General features: G+C 43.9%; 1 protein-coding gene across 2 annotated transcripts in view; it reads right to left on the bottom strand.

The window, feature by feature from the left end:
- The window catches only part of MYO19 (myosin XIX), a 54,186-nt gene that overhangs the window by 12,094 nt on the left and 24,063 nt on the right, over positions 1–18,029 (bottom strand). For both annotated transcript variants that reach the window (XM_081945403.1, XM_081945402.1), the window contains exons 10-19: positions 16,760–16,850; positions 15,373–15,544; positions 14,110–14,183; positions 13,630–13,751; positions 13,396–13,509; positions 11,883–12,059; positions 9,515–9,673; positions 7,405–7,512; positions 4,821–4,891; positions 2,868–2,980 (exon numbers count right to left, since the gene is read on the bottom strand). In XM_081945403.1, the coding sequence (XP_081801529.1) occupies positions 2,868–2,980; positions 4,821–4,891; positions 7,405–7,512; positions 9,515–9,673; positions 11,883–12,059; positions 13,396–13,509; positions 13,630–13,751; positions 14,110–14,183; positions 15,373–15,544; positions 16,760–16,850 (1,201 nt within the window). The remainder of the gene's footprint in view (positions 1–2,867; positions 2,981–4,820; positions 4,892–7,404; positions 7,513–9,514; positions 9,674–11,882; positions 12,060–13,395; positions 13,510–13,629; positions 13,752–14,109; positions 14,184–15,372; positions 15,545–16,759; positions 16,851–18,029) is intronic.

Raw genomic sequence — 18,029 nt, 5'->3', positions numbered from 1 at the left:
GAGAGAGAGACAAAGATAGAAAGAGAAAGAAAGAACGTTGGAGAGAGAGACACACAAGAAAGGAAGGAAGGAAAGGAAGGAAGGAAGGAAGGAAGGAAGGAAGGAAGGAAGGAAAGAAAGAGGGAGAGAGAGACACAAGAAAGAAAGGAAGAAGGAAGGAAGGAAGAAAAAGAAAGAAAGAAAGAAAGAAAGAAAAAGGAAGAGAACTTATGATCACAATTGAGCCCAAAGTTTTGGTTGCTAAGCAAGAGCATTGTTAAATGAGTTTCATTCATGAGTTTTTACAATCTCCTTTCCAGCAGCATTCACTCAAACCAGATGCATATGAGGGGGTTAGAGACCACCAGATGAAATATGGGGGTTAGAGAGCACCAGATGAGATATGAGGGGTTATGAGACCACTAGATGAAATATGGCTGGATAAGAGAGCACCAGATGAAATATAAGTGGGGAGGGGAAATGAAGAACATATTGGTAATATTGACAGTTCTTTCATTTCTGGATTTCTTGCTGTTTCTTGTTCTGACTGTTAATGAGAGTAAAGATAGTTCTTAATATGTTACATGGTTGACATAAAATTGTTCTTAAACTGCTGTTAACTTTATACAGTTGATATAAAATATTTTACTATAGTATTTGGTTCATAATCTTTTTTGTCTAGATTTTCCTCCTTTAAAATTGGGTGCGTCTTGTATTCTGGAGCGTCCTATAGGGCGAAAAATACGGTAATTGTACACAACAGTCCTGTGAAATGGTGTACTTGCCCCAGCTGCTAACAGTCTGAAAGCATGCAAATGCAATTAGATAAAGAGGTACTGTTCTGACCAAAGCTTCCCCAGCAGCACGAAGCCGAGTCCTCATCCCGATAAACCCCTTTTATTTAATTGACAGTGAATTCCTCTCCAGCAAAGTCTTTCCTCTCCCACAGTCTTTCAAGTTAGTTCACAACTACAGACTTTTATCAGGCTTGGAGAGTGTCCAGGCCCATATCTTTCAGACGCTGCAATACTTGGCAAGAATGCAGGAATGAACTAATTGTCTCCTGCAAACTCCACTCCCCTTTCGCTCCTCTTTTATTTCCTCTGGGAGGGGCCATTCCCCGTCCACCTCTGGCTTTACTCCCAAGTCGACCCCTGTTCTTTAACTGTTCCCTTCATCTGGCAACTCTGTGCATGCGCACACTGGGAAAAGGTTCCAGCTGTTCGTCTGCCCCTCTGATCTTCGACTCTGATAACTGGCATAAGGCCCTGGCTCCATCTCTGCCTCTCCCCAGACTCCAGGACTGGCCATGTTCCTCCCCAACCTCCTCACTGTCTGAATCTGCTGCCAGCTCCACTGGCCGCTGGTGGGCCACAACAGGTACCACTTTGGTGGTAAGATAACAGCATTCACCTTGGCATACAGTCATGCTGGTCACATGACCACAGAAGCATCTTTGGACTTTGCTGGCTCCCTTTGCTAAGAAACGGATATGAGCAGCTCCCCCCCAGAATCGGACACGACTAGACAGGGGAAGCATTTACCTTTACCAACCCAGGTAGTTTGGCCCCATGATGGGGAAGTCCTAATCTAAGCTTACCTCTACTAGCCAGCTTTGTTCTGCTAAAGCAAGAAGAGAGGGGTGAAGTGGGTTGCTTGGAGAGAGAGAGAGAGGCTGCCGTAGAGAAAAGCAGGTTTTGGGAAGAGTGGAAGAAGAATCCAAGAAGAACTAGGAAAACCAAAAGGGCAGTTGGAAAGAAAGTGGACAACTCATTTGATTAGCTGACAACAACAAAAAATAAATAAATCAAAAACTAAACCAAACACCAGTAATTATTCCTGGATTAGTATACAGGTACTCCTCGAGTTACGACCAAAACTGAGCCCAAAATTTAGGTCTAAGTGAAACATTTCTTAAGTGAGTTTGCCCCATTTTACGGCTTTTCCCGCCCCTATTGTTAAGTGAATCACTGCAGTTCTTAAATTAGTAACATAGTTGTTAAGTGAATCTGGATTCCCCATTGACTTTGCTGGTCAGAAGGTCACAAAAGGGGATCCCATGTGGTCCTGGGACACTGCAGCCGCCATAAATGCGAACCACTTGCCCAGCATCTGAATTTTGATTGTGTGATCACTGAGATGCTGCAAAGATTGTAATGGTATAGTATAGCCTTTATTGTCATTGTACAAAATAAATACAACGGAATTTAACTCATAACTCATTTTTTTTCAGTGCCCTTGTAACTTTGAATGGTCACTAAATGGACTGTTGTAAGTGGAGGACTATTTAGGTGCTTTTTTTTTTTTACAAATAGTGATAAATGAGATGTACTTCCCTACCAGAAAGGAGCACTGAGTTATTTTGTAGGTGTGATTCTTCAAGTGATAATTTGGGAATTCATGTATGTTTGGATAAAGTTTTCCAGAGCAGGGGTCTCCAACCTTGGTCACTTTAAGCCTGGCGGACTTCAACTCCCAGAATTCCCCAGCCAATTTTGCTTGAAGACCTTGTATGTCCCAAGCTGATAAAGTCAATCTTGGAGATAGTTGTGAAGAAGAAGAAAAAATGAAACTTTGACTTTGGTTTGGTTGATTAGAAAAGATTTGGTGTTATAGGAATGGCCAGTTGTATATTCATGTGTAAAAGCAAAAAGTTCAGGTTGGAGTGTGTTTATCTTGTACTGTGCTAAGAAGAGTTGGAAGTCAATGCCTTTTTCTTTCTTTTTTCTCTTTCTCCTTGTATCTCTCTCCCCCTTTTCCCTTTAATTTCCTATTTTTTCTTCTCTTTTTTGTATTTTATAATAATAAAACAAAACCTTAATAAACATAAAAAAATAACCTTAGCGATAGTCCATGCTATTACCACTTAGATACAGCCTTAAGCTTACCATTCTCTGCATCGTGGGAAAAGTCATTTCCTTGACCAGACGTTGCTTTCAGATTCCGTTTCTTTAATTTCTTCAGCAGCCCATAACGTTCTAAAAAGCTTCCGAAGGAAATCCTGCCAGGAAAGCAGTAGGGGAAAGAAAGGATCTGGTGCATGATCCAATTCTGTATACTTCTATGCAAACAGCCCTCAATCTGTCACTGTAATTGAGCCTGGAATTAAGCTATTAAGTCATGCCAGTTATTAAACAGGTCACCAGGTGACCATGCCTGATTTTATAACCTTTTTTTCTGATGGTCATTAAGCGAATCCATTGTCTGCAATTGCTTTTTTTTTTACAGGAAACCAGAAGTAAATACCAGTCTCTGACGTTTGTGTGTGTGTAATGTTTATATATATCTATGTATGTGTATATACACACACATACATACACACACATACATACATTTGTGTTGCATTTGTGCTGATGAATAAATAAAGGGAGACTAGTATAGATCTATTTCAAGCTATTTAGCTCTCATCAGCTAGCCATACCCTTACTGGGAATCGAACCTGGGCTGTATTACATATTAGGCAGTTGTATTAGTCACTAAGCCACAGGCTCTCCTCCTTTATCAGCTAAGCCAGGGAAATAGGTATGTATTGTGTAACAAGGCAACATAAAAAAATGGCTTTCTGCCTGGATGGCTCCTAGGGTGAGCCGATAGACAGAAAAGGGAAGCAGCTCCCTCCCATATTTGGGCATACCAGGGGTTGTGACACAATACATACTTACATACATATATATACACATACACATACACATACACATACATACATATATATATATATACATACATACACACATATACATACATACATATACATACACACACACACATACACACATACATGCATGCATACATACATATACACATATATACATAATGGTCACATGATCATGGGAAGGTCTGTTGTAACTATGTATGTCCAATCGATGTTCTAATTAAATGAATTGTGGAAGCATAACTTTCTCTTTTACTCTTTCTCTCCATCCCTCTGCCATTCCTCCACTCTACTCCACCCACCCACCCCAACCCCTTCAGCTACCCCTTTGCTTCTGGCTCTGATTCATGATGGACCTTTCAGGCCCTCCTAAAAGAAACAATGTGGAGAAAGGGTGGCATTTATGAAGGACCATCTCTATGGGAGATGTATAGGACCACCTATTTTAACAATGAATGTATTTTGGGGCAATTGAGTGATTCCAAATCAAAGCATCTGGCAACCTAGAAGTTGCTTTAAATAGTTCTTTTTCTAAAGTTCAGGATGTTGCAAATACAACCAGCAGGCTTGCAGGAATCCAAACAATTTGCAGAAGCACAAAATGGTATATACTTAGTAAAATTATCAATAATAAACTAATAACTTGCTTTGATGCTATCAGCTATCAGCAATATCAGATGAAACCTACTGAATGTTATGTCAGCATGCTAGTCAAACAGTCACATTAATTTTAATTTTGGATATAAGCAAAAGGCTTATAGCAGGGGTGTCCAAACTTGGGAACTTTAAGACTTGTGGACTTCACCTCCAAGCATGGCTGGCTGGGGAATTCTGGGAGTTGAAGTCCACAAGTCTTAAAGTTCCCAAGTTTGGACATCCCTGGCTTATAGTGTAAAATAAATTACCCAACCTATAGACAACAAATAAATACCTTAAGAGACAAAGATGCTGGAAATTTCATACGTTTATTGTGTGGGGTATGGCTTGCAGGAAATTGTATTTTTTTTTAAAAAGGGGGGCCGAATCCTCTCCCACCACTGACCAACCAACTTATTGGGAATGAGATGATAGATAATTACTGTAGATATACAAACCATCTGTTATCCCATTTCCAAATATTATCAGGGCAATGAGAGAAATATACAAGCCAGGAAAATCATAAATAAGGAAAGAAATGCAACCTCTTTACCTAACTGGAAAGCCAGCTGCACTGATGTTGACAGTTTCTACAATGCCACATGCCTCCAACTGCTGCAGAACCTGGAACAGAAAGAAGCTTTGAAGAATACACCACCCCAAAAACTGTTCCCATTCCTGGGGATCACCCTGTCAGACCTGCAAGCCATGTTTATGGACATCAGGCCTGCCACACTTTCTACTGTGGGAAAATGGGAGGTGGGATTATATGGAGTTTGGGTGATATGTAGCCATAACAACATTCTTTCTCAGAAAGTCAAGGTCACTTTTGTCCCTGCACATGGCCGGATGTGGATGGGAGGAATCTGTCTCCGTGGTAGTAAAGATTAGGACCATGTGTTAGACTTGCAGGGGCTTGGACTTTCTTTTGGGTGGGGAAAACCTGTTTGGCTGCTACAGGTACTGCGGGCCGGTCCTTTGCTATTTCCAGGCCAGCCCCGAGGGCCAGATTTAAGCACCCTGCAGGGCAGATCCGGCCCACGGGCCTTGGGTTTGACACCCCTGAGCTAAACCAACAGATCCTTTATGAATATTACTGGGATAATGGGGTTATGTCTTAATTTTGAAAGACAGAAGAAATATAAAGAAAGGATATTTGGTATCAATAGAATATTTAAAATACAATAAAATACAATAGCAGAGTTGGAAGGGACCTTGGAGGTCTTCTAGTCCAACCCCCTGCATAGGCAAGAAACCCTATACCGTTTCAGACAAATGGCTATCCAACATCTTCTTAAAAGAATTCCAGTGTTGGGGCATTCACAACTTCTGGAGGCAACTTCTGTTCCACTGATTAATTGTTCTCACTGTCAGGAAATTTCTCCTCAGTTCTAAGTTGCTTCTCTCCTTGACTAGTTTCCACCCATTGCTTCTTGTTCTCTCCTCAGATGCCTTGGAGAATAGTTTGACTCCCTCTTCTTTGTGGCAACCCCTGAGATATTGGAAGACTGCTATCATGTCTCCCCTAGTCCTTCTTTCTCTTAAGCTAGACATGCCCAGTTCCTGCAACCGTTCTTCATGTTTTAGTCTCCACTCCCCCTAATCATCTTTGTTGCTCTTCTCTGCACTCTTTCTAGAGTCTCCACATCTTTTCTACATCGTGGCGACCAAAACTGAATGCAGTACTCCAAGTGTGGCCTTACCAAGGCCTTATAAAGTGGTAGCTCAGAATTGAACTGTGGGATCCTTAGTGCTTTCTGAGCTTGGTGGCTTTCCTGCAAACGTTTCATTAACAAACTAGGTAACATCATCAAGTGCTAACATGCTCTCCCTACTTCAGCTATTACTAAGTGGGTGCTAAGGGTTTCCCTTTTTTATAAATTAGTTGGTGCAATCCTTAGTGGTATTAAGTAACAGTTTCTAGACTATATTAAGAATTATTTGGGATCAGGCTTTCTTAATGGAGTTCCCTCTCTTGATGGCCTCCAGCACCAGATAAAGTTGACATACACTATATTGCCAAAAGTATTCGCTCACCCATCCAAATAATCAGAATCAGGTGTTCCCATCACTCCCATGGCCACAGGGGTATAAAATCAAGTCCCTAGGCATGCAGACTGTTTTTACAAACATTTGTGAAAGAAAGGGTCGCTCTCAGGAGTGAATTCCAGCGTGGAACTGTGATAGGATGCCACCTGTGCAACAAATCCAGTCGTGAAATTTCCTCGCTCCTAAATATTCCACAGTCAACTGTCAGCTGTATTATAAGAACGTGGAAGTATTTGGGAACGACAGCAACTCAGCCACGAAGTGGTAGGCCACGTAAACCCGTCCAACATCAGTGTGTGACCTCACAAGTGCGCTTCTGGAAGAATGGTCAAAAATTCCCATAAATGCACTCCTGAACCTTGTGGACAGCCTTCCCAGAAGAGTTGAAGCTGTTATAGCTACAAAGAGTGGACCAACGTCATATTGAACCCCATGGATTAGGAATGGGATGTCACTTACAGTCAGTTCATATGCGAGGAAAGGCAGGTGAGCGAATACTTTTGGCAATACAGTGTATTTCCTTATATGTTTTAATATCACAGTGTCTTAAATTTCTGGATGGTTTAAAAGCTTCTATAATACTGTTTCTGCTCTTAAGCTTTTATGGAGTACAATTTTAACGACTGTCTTAGGTTTTTTTTAAAAAAATCCATTGTGATTAACGATATCCTATAACAGGGATGTCAAACTCGATTTTATTGAGGGCTGCATCAGGGTGGTGTTTGACCTCGGGAGCTGGGGTGGGCGTGGCTTCAGATTGACATCACTCATGTTGGCATTGCCTGTGGCCCGAGCCTTCTGCCAGCAAAAAGAGCTCCTGAGCTCCGTTTTTGGCTGGGACGGTTTCCTGCAACCCTCTGCTTGCAGAAACGGAGCTCGGGAGGGCCACGTGTGACCCTCCCAAGCTCCATTTTTGCTGGTAGAGACACCACAGGTCGGTCTAGGCTGGTCCCACCAGCCAGATCTAAGCACCCCGCAGACCGGATCTGGCCCACGGGCCTTGAGTTTGACACCCATGTCCTATAAGGTGCCCCACGAGGGTGGAGGGGAAAACATAAATGAATTTTAAAAAATAGTGTACAGGTCACCTCCTCTTTTCTGAAAACAGCCGCCTTGCAGTCTGCGTTGGGCTTAATGCACCGGATGTAGTGAGGGGTGGTGCTGTGCAGGATCTCCATCAGCTGCTCGAGGGAACCCTGCAAGAGGAACAAGAGAAATCGGCTCTTGAGGATTTTGAAAAGAAAAACTGATCTGCAGTGAAATGTTGCAGCATAACGCATTCCTGTCCAAAGTCGCTATTCATTAGCATGGCTCTTTTCTAAGGCATCCCAAATACATATCGTCTCCGGGTTTTATCCCTTCCCACTGCAGCCAGCAATCTCTGCCTGCTACACTCATTGGAATCATGCCTCATAGGAAGCCTGGGGGAAGCAGGATGTCAAAGGAAAGCAAAGCAAAGCTGGGGGAAGCAGGGCACGATGTGAAGCCAAGGGACTGACTCAGTGGTGGGTTGCAGGCGGTACGGGCGTACCGGATCCTGTCCGGAGCATCGGGTACCGTTCCGGTACGGTGCTCCGGAGGGCCCACCCGACCGTCCGAGGGCCTTACCTGTGCTTTAAGATTTTGGCGCTTCCACGCACGTGCGTGGCCGAGCAGCTGGAGCATCGCGGAGGCTTGCAGAAGCATCATTTGACACTACAACGCATGCGCCACGCACACGCATGTGGGTGACTCCAGGACTGTTCCAACCGTACCGTTTGGAATGGAATCCGGAACCCACTACTGGATTGACTGGAATAATTTGAGGTTTTTCCTGCCGGCTTCCCCTATGTCTTTGCTTATGGGAAGCCGGCAGGCAAGGCTGCAAATGGGGATGTGGGGTGGTGCAGTCATCCTAAGTGGCAGCTGGTTGCCAAGGGTCCAAATCGTGATCATGTGATCATGTGGTCTTGTGATGGTCAGAACTTCAAAGACCAGTCGGAAGTTGTTAGGAATATAATCTAACGGTTGGGTTGGCAATATATACATCATATAACAATGCTGTACCCGTTTTCTTTAAATCATGCTGTAAATGTGATTGGCTGCTGTTTCCTCCATCGGCCATAAGATGGAGCCAGAACTACTGTTAGTTTCTGATCTGCTCTGAGGGTTTTTGGAAGCTGGCTGTTAGAAGTGCCGTATAGTGATCAACATGAGCTATTGTAAGTTTTGCAACTGCTAGCAAACTTTGTGTACCGGACTGTTTGTATGATTATGGACTGTGTTATTTGTATTATCCCTTAACTGAAAGACGTTGATGACTGACTATCTTATCCGTGTATGACTTGGACTGTTTGATGGACTGCTTGATTTCCACGAAAGTAAAAACCTATTTAAACTGCAAGTGTCTCAGTGTGCTGGTTTGTGTGTTCTCCAACACAACTCTCACAACGCTTCTCTGAACATACTTGCTCTCCCAATGGGAATTAGCTTTCCTAACAGAAGTACAGACAGTCCTCAACTTGTGATAGTTCTTTTAGTGCCTGTTCAAAAGTACAGGTAATCCTTGATTTACAACAAGAGTCTTTTGGTGACCATTCAAAGTTACAACGGCATTGAAAAATGTGACTTATGATCATCTTCCACACTTATAACCATTGCAGCATTCCTATGGTCACGTGATCAAAATTCAGACATTATCAAGTGACTTGTATTTATGACGGTCACCGTGTCAGGGAGCCATGGAATCCCCTTTTACGATCTTCTGATAAACAATGGGTATATCAGATTCTCTGAACAGCCGTGTTGCTAACAACTGCCGTGATTCACTTAACAACTATGGCAAGAAAGGTCATAAAATGGGCAAAACTCACTTTACCACCATCTCACTTAGCAACAGAAATGTTGGGCTCAGTTGCGGTCGTAAGTCAAGGACTATTTATTCAGTTCTGTTACAATTTCAAATGGTCATTGAACAAAACGGTTGGTAAGTGAGGACTTCCTATACTTTAATGGTTTGCCCTCTTCTCGTACAGCATCCCAGAAGACCATCCTGCCTCCCTTACCTGTGATCTCCTGTTCTAAGCATCTCACCTCCTCCTCTTCCTTTGGTTTAACAAGCACAGGTTTGGGGGCTCACTACTGTAGGAGGAAAGCATTGGGGGGGCAGGGTGGAGAAATGAAGCACAACCTAAATTCAAATCTGTAAATGGGACGAACCTTAAATTTTGAGACAACCGTGACAAGTGCAGGTTTTGCTTGAGTCTTTGTATCATTTTCGTCAGGTTTGCTGTGTGTCTCTTCGACAGGAAACAGTTTCTGAAGCAAGGTGTCCTGGGATTGTTGCAGCAATAGGACCAACTCCGGGGGAACAGGATCCTGTATTTAAAAAAAACAAAAAACAGAAGCAGACAAATTACCAGTCTTTGTCATAGTGAACCATAAACATACAGAACAATTCTAAATCCATTTAAGTGTTGCAGCAGAAAGTGCTTCTGATAAAAATTCCAGTCCTTGCTCTGCCCCCAATGGGGGGGAGGGCGGGGGGGGCTGGTGTTCCAAAGGGTGGGTGCCACCACAGAGCAGGCCACTTCCTAGGTCCTATCAGATGGAACTGCTTAATGGATGGAGTATGCCCACTCCAGGCAGAAACAGGTTTAACAGATTAACAGAGTTGGAAGGGACCTTATAGGTCATCTAGTCCAACCCCCCCTCCCGCTCAAGCAGGAGACCCTACATCATTTCTGATGGATGGCAGTCTAGTGTCTTCTTGAAAGCTTCCAGTGATGAAGCTCCCACAACCTCTGAAGGGAACTTCTGTTCCATTGGTTGATTGTTCTCACTGTCAGAAAATTTCTCCTTTTTCCAGGTTAAATCTCTCCTTTGATTAGTTTCTATCCATTATTCCTTGTCTGGCCTTCGGGTGCTTTGGAAAATAGCTTGACCCCCTCCTCTCTGTGGCAGCCCCTCAAATATTGGAAGACTGCTCTCCTGTCTCCCCTGGTCCTTCTCTTCACTAGACTAGCCATGCCCAGTTCCTGCAACCGTTCATCGTATGTTTTAGCCTCCAGCCCCCTAATCCTCTTAGTTGCTCTTCTCTGCACTCTCTCTAGAGTCTCAACATCTTTTTTATGGTATGGTAACCAAAACTGGATGCAGTACTCTAGGTGTGGTCTTACCTAGGGCTTTATAGAGTGGTATTAGTACCTCATGCATTTCAAACCATGAACTACAGAAAAGTTTATATATATCTAACCTTTTTGTGGGTTTGTAAGCAAAAGCTGTTGCTACACAAAAGCTTCAGAAAAAAGACCCCAACCAACAGCCAGAGATATAATGTTTATTAGTGCATTTGTGCACAAAATTTAAACTTTTGTGGGGATGGTATCATATTATTGTTGGAGGAACTGCAGGAGAATCTTTTCCTTAGATAAAATGGTGTGAAAAAATATTCATATATTGTATATCAATAAATGTTATCTTGTGCATTCTTTTGGCCTGTAAGTAGATGATGGCTTAAGTTGGCGTTGTTCCCTGTTACCAAAGATTCAAGTGGCATGTGCAGGGACCTTCTCTGCGGCAGCATCCTTCCCATTTTTACAACTCACTTTTAAAAGGGCGACATTTGTTATATCAGAAAATAATAAGAAAATGAGACAGAGAGGGGGGGATAGAGGGAGAGAAAGAGAGAGAGACGGAGGGAGGGAGTGGGAGAGAGAGATAGAGAGACAGAGAGGGAGGGAAGGAGAGATGGAAAGAGGGTGGGGGAGAGAGGGAGAGACGGAGGGAGTGGGAGAGAGATAGAGAGAGACAGAGAGGGAGGGAAGGAGAGAGAGAGATGGAGAGAGGGTGGGGGAGAGAGGGAGAGACGGAGGGAGAGGGAGGGAGGGAGAAACGGAGGGAGAGGGAGGGAGGGAGGGGGAGGGAAGGAGAGGGGAGGGAGGGAGAGACGGAGGGAGGGAGGGGGAGAGAGAGAGGGAGAGACGGAAGGAGGGAGAGGGGGAGAGAGAGATATGGAGGGAGGGAGAGAGATGGAAGGAGGGAGAAGGAGAGAGAGAGGGAGGGAGGGAGGGAGAGAGATGGATGGAGGGAGGGGGAGAGAGACAGAGAGGGAGGGAGGGAGATGGAAGGAGGGAGGAGGAGAGAGAGAGGGAGGGAGGGAGGGAGTCAGAGAGAGGAAGAAACTGAGGGAGTGGGAGAGAGATAGAGAGAGACAGAGAGGGAGGGAGGGAGGGAGAGGGAGAGAGGGAGGGAAGGAGGGAGGAGAGGGAGGGAGAGAGACAGAGGGAGGGAGGGAGAGAGAGACGGAGGGAGGGAAGGAGGGAGGGAGAGAGAGAGAGAGGGACTGAGACTTGAACTAAGCTTTGCTTTTTTAAATAACTGGATCATTTTCTTTAATTGCCCACGCATTAAACCTACCAAAAGCTTTATTTTACAGAAGAATTAAATAGCCGTGAAAAAATTGCACCAATGGAATTTGATTTTGGCCTCATTTTCAAATGGGACTTACCAAAAAAACGACTGAGAGGTATCTGGTTTCCCTCATCTCTCATTTGAATCAAGAAACAGAAGTGCTAACCAAACATACCTTATTTTTTTCCACCATACTCTCAATTCGATAGCAGACGCTGCCAGCGTAATGGGATACAATGAAGTTTGGCTCCTTCCTAAACTTCTCTCGGCTTACACAGGCGTTCTTGGACAGAGAAATCTCAATCCGACTTTGAAACTGTGCGGCATTGGAGGTCCAGTTAAGGCGACAGGCCTGCCAAAGGAAAGAGGGACACAGAGGGGGAAAGTTGGCTGGGAGGAGGAGGAAGAGCAGCAGAGCCAACCAAAATTAGGCATAGAGGAGTATTTTGGAGCAGTCCAAAAAGGGGGAAATCCAACGCCACGGTCCATGTCTGTGGAGGTTCTCAATCTTTGAAGACAGCAAAGTCCACATTCTGGACAGAGGGGACCACTGTTTTAAAAGAGGGGTCAAAGAGGCCACCTATGTCAAACCTGAACAGCCCTCTCTCAACAGAAGGGGGCTGGGACCATCCATCCCTTGTTTATAACACACTTTTGGCAAGTCCAAGAAGGCTCCACACCCATTTGCATCACTCAGGAGACCCTGAGGACAGAGATAAACCTCTAAGTGGCCTCAACGACCCTCTAAAAGGATGCAAATGACCAGTTGTCTGCAAGGAGTATAAATCCTTCCATTCCCCACCATCCAGTCCAGAGGTGGGTTGCTACCGGTTCAGCCAAAGTGGTACTGGAATGCCGGCCTGAGTGGCAGAACCGGCAGTGACCCAGGCTGGCTACGCCTCTGAACCGGTTTCCCACTCGCTGCAGTACGCATGTTTTGGGGGCATTTTTTAATGTTCTGCGCATGCGCAGGCCTATTTACAGGGAACTGTGCACATGCGCGCACCCGCAAAGTAATGCCGGCAGCAACCCAGACCCCCTGATCCAGTCGGAGCTGAAGAAGCTTCTTGGATGAGAAGCAAAACATCTTCAAGGAAAAACAAAGAAAATCCAGTCGCCTCTTGAAAAAGCACCTTTGGGACAAATTCTGTGGCCTTTAAATCATGCACTCATTTGTGCCTTTTAGGAAAAGGTAAAGGTTCCCTTCGCACGTATGTGCTAGTCATTCCCGACTCTAGGGGATGGTGCTCATCTCCGTTTCAAAGCCGAAGAGCCAGCGCTGTCCGAAGACGTCTCCGTGGTCATGTGGCCGGCATGACTCAACACCAAAGGCGCACAGAACGCTGTTGCCTTCCCACAAAGGTGCTTCCTATTTTTCTACTTGCATTTTTACATGCTTTCAAACTACTAGGTTGGCAGAAGCTGGGACAAGTAACGGGAGCTCACTCCGTTACACGGCGCTAGGATTCGAACCGCCAAACTGCTGACCTTTCTGATCGACAAGCTCAGCGTCTTAGCCACTGAGCCACCCTTTTTGAGCTACTGCCTCTCTCTTTTTTCCCTTATGTCTTGCTTCAAGCATTGGTATTGTCACACAGTGCCAGTTTAGCCTCTTCTGCCTTGGATAGCTCTGGTTATGATGGAATAGACTTTATTTGAAAGGGAGGAAAGGGAAGCTTTGAACCCACCTCGTTGAGCAAGGAGAAGATGCTAACAGGGTTCCCTTCAATGGCGTCCAGGCAGGTTTGATTATCTTGGTAGTTTACAAAGGACCATTCCAGACCTTCCTCAGCATATTCTTCCTGGGGGAATCCAAATCATAGGAAAATAGCGGAGGAAGGAGAAGATGATTTCCATTTGCCCAAAGACCCCGGGACACGACGACTGATATTTGCAGAACAATTGACTGGCCACGTATTTACCTGTTGAGCCTTTAGAAAATGGCCGACAAAATGCTGCTGCAGTTTCTCATTGGCGTAGTTGATGCAGAGCTGTTCCAAGTGGTTTTCCGCAAAAGATTCGAAACCGTAAACATCTAGTAAACCTGGAGGAGAAGCAAAGTCAATGGGGAAGCCGGGTTCTCTTTAAGGCCACATGTTTCACTTTGCGGTGGCTCCCTTAACAACTGTGGCAGAAAGGGTTGCAAAATGGGGGAAACCCGCTTAGCAATTGTCTTGCTTAGCAACAGAAATTTTGGGCTCAATTGCGGTCGTAAGTCGAGGATTACTTGTAGCCTCATCCCAAGCCATTTAAGGCTGTAAAGGTAATAATAATAATCAGCACCCTGAAAGAAACTGGGTGATTCCCAGTTTGCGGAAGGTTCAATGTGGAGGACATTATTTAGTTTGGATTCTAACTATTTCTGTCAGCCGTTATGCATCCGAGATGGCATCAAACAATACCTATGAAGTTGTTCCACACGGAATTTGAGGCACAGATGCTTTCGTTGATCACAGACACCAGCCAGTCAAAGATCCTGCAAGAAAGATGTAAAACTGTGCCAGAGGCAGGTATGCTTTTGCATAGCAACATAGAAGCCGGAAACGCAAATACGGGAATTGTAGGCGAGTGTCGTAAACAGGACTGAAGCTAATCGATCATGAAGGTTATGCTTTCCCTTCTGGGTTAGCTTACCCTCCAGGTAGGCCTCAAGGAGACAATGAGATTTTAAGGAATAGAATAGCGAGAGAAAGAGTGCAGAGAAGAGCAACCAGGATGATTAGGGGACTGGAAGCTAAAACATATGAAGAACAGTTGCAGGAACTGGGCATGTCTAGTTTAATGAAAAGAAGGACTAGGGGAGACATGATAGCAGTGCTCCAATATCTCAGGGGCTGCCCCAAAGAAGAGGGAGTCAAACTATTCTCCAAGGCACCTGAGGGTAGAACACAAAGAAGAGGGAGTCAAACTATTCTCCAAAGCACCTGAGGGTAGAACAAGAAGCAATGGGTGGAAACTAATAAGGAGAGAAGCAATTTAGAACTGAGGAGGAATTTCCTGACAGTGAGAACAATTAATCAGTGGAACAGCTTGCCTCCAGAAGTTGTGAATGCCCCAACACTGGAAGTCTTTAAGAAGATGTTGGATAGCTATTTGTCTGAAACGGTATAGGGTTTCCTGCCTAGGCAGGGGGTTGGACTAGAAGACCTCCAAGGTCCCTTCCAACTCTACTATTGTATTGTATTGTATTAAGAAGCAATGGGTGGAAACTAATCAAGGAGAGAAGCAACTTAGAACTGAGGAGAAATTTCCTGACAGTTAGAACAATTAATCAGTGGAACAGAAGTTGCCTCCAGAAGTTGTGAATGCCCCAACACTGGAAGTCTTTAAGATGATGTTGGATAGCCATTTGTCTGAAACGGTATAGGGTTTCCTGCCTAGGCAGGGGGTTGGACTAGAAGACCTCCAAGGTCCCTTCCAACTCTGCTATTGTATTGTATAGATGCACAAACTGAGATCTATCGGCTAAAATAACAAAGATACGCAGCCATCTTAAAATGTGATACAAGGAATGAAAACACAGGTTTTTAAGGGCATTTGATGAACATTTGATGCTTTGGTGAAGTATCCAAGGCAGTGGTTTTCAACCTTGGCAACTTGAAAAGGAATGGACTTCAGCTCCCAGAATTCCCCAGGCTGGCCGCCATGCTGGTGTAAGGACTTACCTGGCATAAATCACCTTGGCCAGACAGTCCCTCCTTGTTTCACAGTCTGCCTTGAGGCAAGGCTTCCTGAACACCTGCCGTTGTTTCCCAGCTGTTATCGTCCGGATCCTGAGTGTGTCCAACAACTGCTCCCCAGGCACTCTTAAAAGCCGGGAGGCAGTTTCTGCGAAGCCTTGGTTTAAAAGAATCATTAAAAACAAACCAAAAAGGGAAAAAGTCAGCCACTTTTTTCTTAAAATAACCTGGCTACATTTCTGCTCTACAGTATAAAGCTTTAGGAGAGAATATATTGGCTTGATCTATGGGTGGTTCAGAAATATGAAATGGGAAAAGGACTATCATCCTAAAATTTTCTAAGTCAAGAACTACACACACACACACACACACACACACACACACACACTTTATATAGATACAAAGATCTGTTGGCTAACTGACTGGGTTCCTACAATATACAGTTAGTCCTCAACTTATGACCACAACTGAGCCTAAAATTTATGTTGTTAAATGAGAAATGTGTTAAGTGAGTTCGCTCCATTTTACGACTTTTCTTGCCATATTTGTTCAGTGAATCACTGCAGTTCTCAAATTAGTAACACAGTTGTTGAGTGAATCTGGTTTCCTCCTTGACTTTGCTTGACAGGAGGACCCTGGAATGCTGCAACCGTCATAAATCTGAGCCAGTTGTCAAACATCCAAATGTAAATCACGTGACCGTAGGGATGCTGCAATGGTCATAAGTGTGAAAAACGGTCATAACTTAAGCCATTTTTTTCAGTGCCATTGTAACTATGAACGGCCACTAAATGAACTGTTGTAAATCAAGGACTACCGTATTTTTCAGACTATAAGACGCACCAGAGTATAAGGCGCACCAAGATTTTGAAGAGGCAAATTAAAAAAAAAAGGTTTTGCACTCTGCAGACCTCCCAAAAATGGCCCGTTTTTCACAAAAATGGGCCCAATTTTTTTTAAAAGGGCATGCATAGCCTTTAGGAGGCTTATAGAATGTTCCTGGGGGGTGGGGGGGTGGACGAGCAAAAAAAGGCCAGTTTTTTGCTCATATTTGCCCTCCCCTGCCCCCAGGAGCACTCTGGAAGCCTCCTAAAGGCTATGCATGGCCATTTTTGCTAAGGGGGCGGGGTTTTGGTATGGCAAAAATGCCGTATTCAGTGTATAAGACGCACCCAGATTTTCACCCCTTTTTTGAGGGAAAAAGGTGTGTCTTATACTCCGAAAAATACAGTAACTGTATTATGATGTACTTTCCTGAAGTAGCTCCAACTGGCTGGTTTTACACCATCTTCAGCCATGATTTAAACCATGATTCCACAAAGCTGAAACTAGATTGTTTTGAGACTGGAAGACTGGTTCATGGGCAACTCACCTTTGGCCAGGTCTTCTAACTCACAAAGATGTGCCTCATCTTCTGACTCGCAGAACTGAATATTTCCCAAATGGAGAAGACCAGCTAGTATCTGTAACAAAAAGAGATCGTAAACGAGTTGGTTTTTCTGTATTCTGTATGGGTGATGTTTATGGGCTGAACAAGGATCTATAAAAGGCTGACTAAAAAGTCAATAAATGATAGAATTTCAAAAAGGTTAGGAGATGACAGATAATGAGAAAATATATTAATAAAATGGAAAAATACACGTAGGGAAAATTGTAGTAAATATACACTAATAGATAATACAACTTATTATAACTAAAAATAAGTTAAGCCTAGTAGATGGAAATTTAGGCTAAGGTAACCTAATTGTATTAACATTAATAGTATGTTAAAGTATTTTGTGAATTTAAATTATTCAGGACTAGAAATTGTGGGGATTTTGAGATACACCTAGGATTGATTAAATATTGTTAATATTCAGCTTTATTAGTAATCCTACAATTTGGAATATTGAAGTTATGGTGGAATGAGCAATTTTTAAAATATTAAATATTAGTAATTTAGTAGGGTATAACACAGCGATGGCGAACCTTTTTTGGCTCGCGTGCCATAAGTGGGAGGAGCGCAGGGGGGTCGTGTGCGGGCGTGCCGTACCCATAATGCAATGCGCGACTCCCAGTGCGCATGCGTGCACTACAGGCGCGACCCCCCCATTTTTACATGCTTTTTTTGCCCTCCCCAGGCTCCAGAGGCTTTATAGGAGCCTGGGAGGGCGAAAACAGCCTCTCCCGCCCCCCCCGGACGCCCTCGGGAGGCATCAGGGAAGCCTCCGGAGAGTCCCTGAAGCCTTCGGAGCGTTCAAAATGATCCTCCGAGCAAACCGGAAGTTTGCTGACAAATGGCTGACAAACCGGAAGTTTGCTGACAAATGGTTCCGCGTGCCACAGGTTCGCCATCACTGGTATAACAAATACATGGCGCAAAGAAATGCTATCTATGTTCAAATGAATTAATGGGAAAAATGATAAAGAATTATAAAGGGAGAATAATATGAAGCTGTAAGATTAGGATTACATAAATGTATTTGTATTATTATTGTTAGCGTTGTTTAAAGAAAAAATTGACCCAGTCCATGCACTGTTCACAAAATATGCATGGTGTAAAAAGAAAACTGCAAATAAAACATGCTTTTTTTAAAAAAAGGATCCATACTCAGAAACTGAGTTTATTGGAAATTGACCAGCAGAAGATTTGAAAAAAAAAA

Source organism: Natrix helvetica (genome assembly GCF_964273705.1).
Source record: "Natrix helvetica genome assembly, chromosome: 2".
In the NCBI taxonomy this organism is placed as follows: Eukaryota; Metazoa; Chordata; class Lepidosauria; order Squamata; family Natricidae; genus Natrix; species Natrix helvetica.
The sequence above is the reverse complement of the archived record's forward strand: the minus strand, read 5'-3'. Positions and strand labels throughout refer to the sequence as shown.